Source organism: Salvelinus namaycush, chromosome 24 (genome assembly GCF_016432855.1).
Source record: "Salvelinus namaycush isolate Seneca chromosome 24, SaNama_1.0, whole genome shotgun sequence".
Classification (NCBI taxonomy): Eukaryota; Metazoa; Chordata; class Actinopteri; order Salmoniformes; family Salmonidae; genus Salvelinus; species Salvelinus namaycush.
In genome coordinates, this window is record NC_052330.1 from 10,124,846 (window position 1) to 10,130,053 (window position 5,208).

General features: G+C 40.7%; 1 protein-coding gene across 1 annotated transcript; it reads right to left on the reverse strand.

Annotated features, from left to right (window-relative positions):
• Positions 1–1,566: 1,566 nt before the first annotated feature.
• On the reverse strand, positions 1,567–2,574 carry LOC120019275 (trace amine-associated receptor 1-like). The gene has a single exon (XM_038962586.1). It carries the CDS (start codon positions 2,572–2,574, stop codon positions 1,567–1,569), a length of 1,008 nt encoding a protein of 335 aa, XP_038818514.1.
• Between the last annotated feature and the right edge of the window lie 2,634 nt (positions 2,575–5,208).

Sequence of the window (5,208 nt, forward strand, 5' to 3'; positions counted from 1 at the left end):
TATGTATGTATGTATGTATGTATGTATCTATGTATGTATGTATGTATGTATGTATGTATGTATGTGTGTAAGTATGTATAAGATATGGGAGAGGAGAGGCTAACTCCTACTAGATGACATGGATTGATTTCATGTTTTGGGGCCAACTGGATTATACTTGTTTTTTAAACCTACACACCTGTGTCTGATATGGTTTAATAAAGGACTGAGAACAAAGGCACATGTCACACTTCTTTGTCAGTACTGATTTTAGACATACAGTGAGCTCCAAAAGAATTGGGACAAATTCACTTATATGTGTATTAAAGGAGTCAAAAGTTAGGTTTTTGGTCTCATATTCATAGCACGCAATGACTCCATTCAGCTTGTGACTCTACACATTTGTTGAATGCATTTGCTGTGTTTTTTCTCGGTTGTGTTTCAGATTATTTTGTGCCCAATAGAAATGAATGGTAAATAATGTATTGTGTCATTTTTGAGGCACTTTTTATTGTAAATAAGAATAGAATATGTTTCAAAACACTTCTTTTTTGTTGTTGTATTTTACCCCCTTTTTCCCCCCAATTTCATAATATCCAATTATGATCTTGTTTCATCTCTGCAACTCCCCAACGGCCTCGGGAGAGGCAAGGTCCAGTCATGCATCCTCTAAAACACGACCCGCCAAACTGCGCTTCTTAACACCTGTCTGTTTAACCAGGAAGCCAGCTGCACCGATGTGTCGGAGGAAACACTGTTCAACTGACAACCAGCCTGCATGCTCCCGGCCCGCCAGAAGTAGTCGCTAGAACCCGATAAGACAAGTAAAGCCCCCCTGGCCAAACCCTCCCCTAACCCGGACGACAATTGTGTGCCCTTCTAATGGAGTCCCGGTCACGGCTGGTTGAAACACAGCCTGGGATTGAACCCAGGTCTGTAGTGACGCCTCAAGCACTGTGATGCAGTGTCTTAGACTGCTGCGCCACTCGGGAGGACCGTTTCTAAACACTACTACATTAATGTGGATCCTACCATGATTACGGATAATCCTGAATGAATCGTGAATAATGATGACTGAGAAAGTTACAGAGACACAAATATCACACCCCCAAGACAAGCTAACCTCGCACCATTACAACAACAGGGGAGGTTAGCATGTCTTGGGGGTATGATATTTGTGGGTCTGTAACTTTCTCATAATTTAAAGTAAAAGTTGCACCAAAATTACACAATACATTATTTACCATTAATTTCTATTGATGGAATTTGTATTGTCCCAAGCTGGATGTAGTCATTGTTGCGTGCAATGAATATGGGACCAAAAACCAAACTTTTTACTACTTTAATACACATATAAGTGAATTCGTCCCAAAACCTTTGGTCCACTTAAATGGGGGGACTATGTACAAAGTGGTGTAACTTCTAAACAATTCACCTGATATTTATCAAAATACCTTCAAATGAAATCTGTAAGTCTGCACTTTAACCTCATAGTCATTGTACCAATTCAAACCCAAAGAGCTGGAGTACAGAGACAAAACAACAAGACATGTGTCTCTGTCTCAATACTTTTGGAGCTCACTGTATTTATTCTGAAAACAATTGTATTTCTGAAGAGTCAGGTTGAAATATTTGACCAGAAATTATAATTCTAAACGCCCTCCTGAACCAACTGTAAAAGAATGCATACACCATAGGATTAATAGTTGAATTCAAATAGGCAATCCATATAAGTGTTTCAAACAAAACGGGTGGGGTAGAGTAATTAATAAAAGGATCAATGCTGTTGATGACAAAAAAGGGTGTCCAGAATGATAGAAATACCCCCATAATGATAGCAAGTGTTTTGGTGGCCTTCCTCTGTGATTTGCCTACAGAGTTCTGATTGGTTGTACCCTGAATTGAGCGTGCCTGTCTCTGTGCTATCAGGAAAATCTTTAGGTAGATGCTAAGCATCCCGACTCCTGGGATGTAGAAGGAGAGCACCGAAGACGCAGTACTTGATGCTTTGTTTTGAAACAAAATACATCCTCCCTCACAGGCAACATCCATGCCCCAAATACTGATCCCCAGAAATACTATACCAAACACTACTATAGCAGAACCAGTCCAGGTGACCAGCATCATAATCAGAACAACGTGAACAGTTATTTTAGTTCTATAAAGGAGAGGGCGACACACTGCATAATACCTGTCAATGGAAATAAAACACAAGTTAAGAATGGATGTATTGCACAACATGACATCAGTGCTGGTGTAGATTTTACAGAATAAATCTCCAAAATACCAGCAGCTTTCCAGTGAATATACCATTCTGGGAGGCATCACTAAAACCCCCAAGAGGAGGTCTGACACAGCCAGAGAGAGGATGAGGTAGTTGGTCGGGGTGTGGAGCTGTTTGAAGTGGATGATGGGAATGATTACAAGAAGGTTGCCACACACTGTGAGAACAGACATTGAGCCAAGTAAGAGATAAAATAATACTCGTATTGTTGGAGGAAAGATTGATCTTTTGCAAGACCCATTCACTGATTCAAAACATAGAAGTATATTCTCAACAATATCAGCCTTGCTGAGACTGATTCCTGGTTCCATGGTCGTGGTTGAAAGAATCTTATCTGAAATATGAAAGATACATTATTGTATGTTAACATCAATTATAGAATATTTGTTGGAAATTATTACATTATGATGGATGATTTAATTAAACAAATTCAAATGCTGTATTTTTGTCACTTGATAAAATGTATTAAAATGTACATTACTTTTGCTTATTCTTTGGAAATATTACCACAAACACCGAAAGGGAAGTGTTTTGCCATTTCAAAAGATAGTTAATAATTTTTTTCTGTTCAATTCAGCATACCTTACCTCTCAGCCATGCAGATGGTGATGTATCACATGTAAACCCTTTTTCTCTGGTCGCAATGTGATGCAAATGTGAACTTGGCTCTTGTGCTTTTGTACCTGTAGTCTATTACCATAATGATGATCACAATATAACGTTGACCAATCAGACATTGCTACATTCAACTCTACATAATAAATCTGTAGCAGAGCACTAAAGTTAATGATGTCATACTTGTAACCACTCCCTTCAAGAGGATATGATAGTCTCTTTCATCAGCCACAAGGCCATCCAATCAGTTAGTTCATTACACATTTGACTGTTTTTGCCAAATTTGCTACAATAAATTGATTTAAGGTGCTGGATTCAATCTGTATTGCCGAAGTTCCGCATTGTAGCCCAATTGACATTTAAAAACAATGTTCTATTCACAGCATTATCAGGAATTACCTTTACATTTTAAGCGCACTACAGTGCAGAATTTCAGAGATAAGGCTTGAATCCAGCACTACCCCACAAGACCAGACTTGTGGTTACACGTAAGAGAAATGACTGATAGGGTTATAATACCTACAGTAACCCCCTCCTCATTCCAAATATTGGTGATCCAAATGCACCTTGATCCTGAATGATTTGTTTGCTGATATGGTAGTAGGTTACACAGAATACACAGAGCCATTTTAACGTGACATCATTGCTCAGCTCTTTCGGGTTACTAGGTACTCGTCATGTTCAGGCAAGTGCACAGATAGGGCTCAACCAGCGCCCGAGCAGCTGCTCTTTTGTCCGCTTATGAAAAAGTGTCCTTGCAGCTTGGTGGATTTAAAAAAATTGTATGAATAATACAAATGTAATAAATTGTCTCTTTTAATTTTTAATGTAACGAATTGCACATCAAACTAGCTAATTTCATGAGCTCCCGAATCTCAGAAAATGTCCCCTTCACCTGCCCTAAGAGTGCACTCGTTTGACTTGCATGTAGTGGCCACTGGCTGGCGACGCCGGGTGGGGAGACTTGAATGCTGGTAGGAGGCTATTATTGAGTTGAATCTGTCATATGTGTCTCTCACCGTTAGGGACAACAAATGGGCTAAGTCTACTACTTGTTAGAAAGAGGCAGATGTCAGAAGCAGAACAAACTCAAATCATGTAAAACTAGTGTATTTCAACAGCATAGCTAACAGAAGTGTAAAGTAACTATACTGAACAAAAATATAAACGCAACATGTAAAGTGTTGGTCTCATGTTTCATGAGCTGAAATAAAACATCCCAGAAATGTTCCATACTTACAAAAAGCTTATTTCTCTCAAGTGTTGTGCACAAATTTGTTAACATCCCTGTTAGTGAGCATTTCTCCATTTCCAAGATTATCCATCCACCTGACAGGTGTGGCATATCAAGAAGCTGACTAGACTAAACATCATAATCTTTTCACAGGTGCACCTTGTGCTGGGGACAATAAAAGGCCACTCTAAAATGTTCATTTATGTCACACAACACAATGCCACAGATGTCTCAAGTTTTGAGGGAGTGTGCAATTGGAATTCTGACTGCATGAATGTACGCCAGAGCTGTTTCCAGAGAATGTAATGTTCATTACTCTACCATAAGCCACCTCCGATGTCGTTTGAAAGAATTTGGCAGTACGTCCAACTTCAGACCACATGCAACCTTGCCAGCCCAAGACCTCCACATCTGGCTTCTTCACCTGCAGGATTGTCTGAGACCAGCCACCCAGACAGCTGATAAAACTGTGGGTTTGCACAAGCAAAGAATTTCTGCAGAAAACCGTCTCATGGAAGCTCATCTTCGTGCTCTTCACCAGGGTCTTGTACAGGGAGTACAGGAGGGGACTGAGCACACACCCCTGAGGGGCCTCCATGTTGAGGATCAGCGTGGCAGATGTGTTGTTGCCTACCCTTCCCACCTGGGGGCGGCCCGTCAGGAAGTCCAGGATCCAGTTGCAGAGGGAGGTGTTTAGTCCTAGGGTGCTTAGCTTAGTGATGAGCTTTGAGGGCACTATGGTGTTGAACACTGAGCTATACTCAATGAATAGCATTCTCACATAGGTGTTCCTTTTGTCCAGGTGGGAAAGGGTAGTGTGGAGTGCAGTAGAGATTGCATCATCTGTGGATCTGTTGGGGCGGTATGCAAATTGGAGTGGGTCTTGGGTTTCTGGGATAATGGTGTTGATGTGAGCCATGACCAGCCTTTCAAAGCACTTCATGGCTACAGACGTGAGCGCTATGGGTCGGTAGTCATTTAAACAGGTTACCTTAATGTTCTTGGGCACAGGGACTATGGTGGTCTGCTTGAAATATGTTGGTATTACAGACTCAGTCAGGTACAGGTTGAAAATGTCAGTGAAGATACTTGCCAA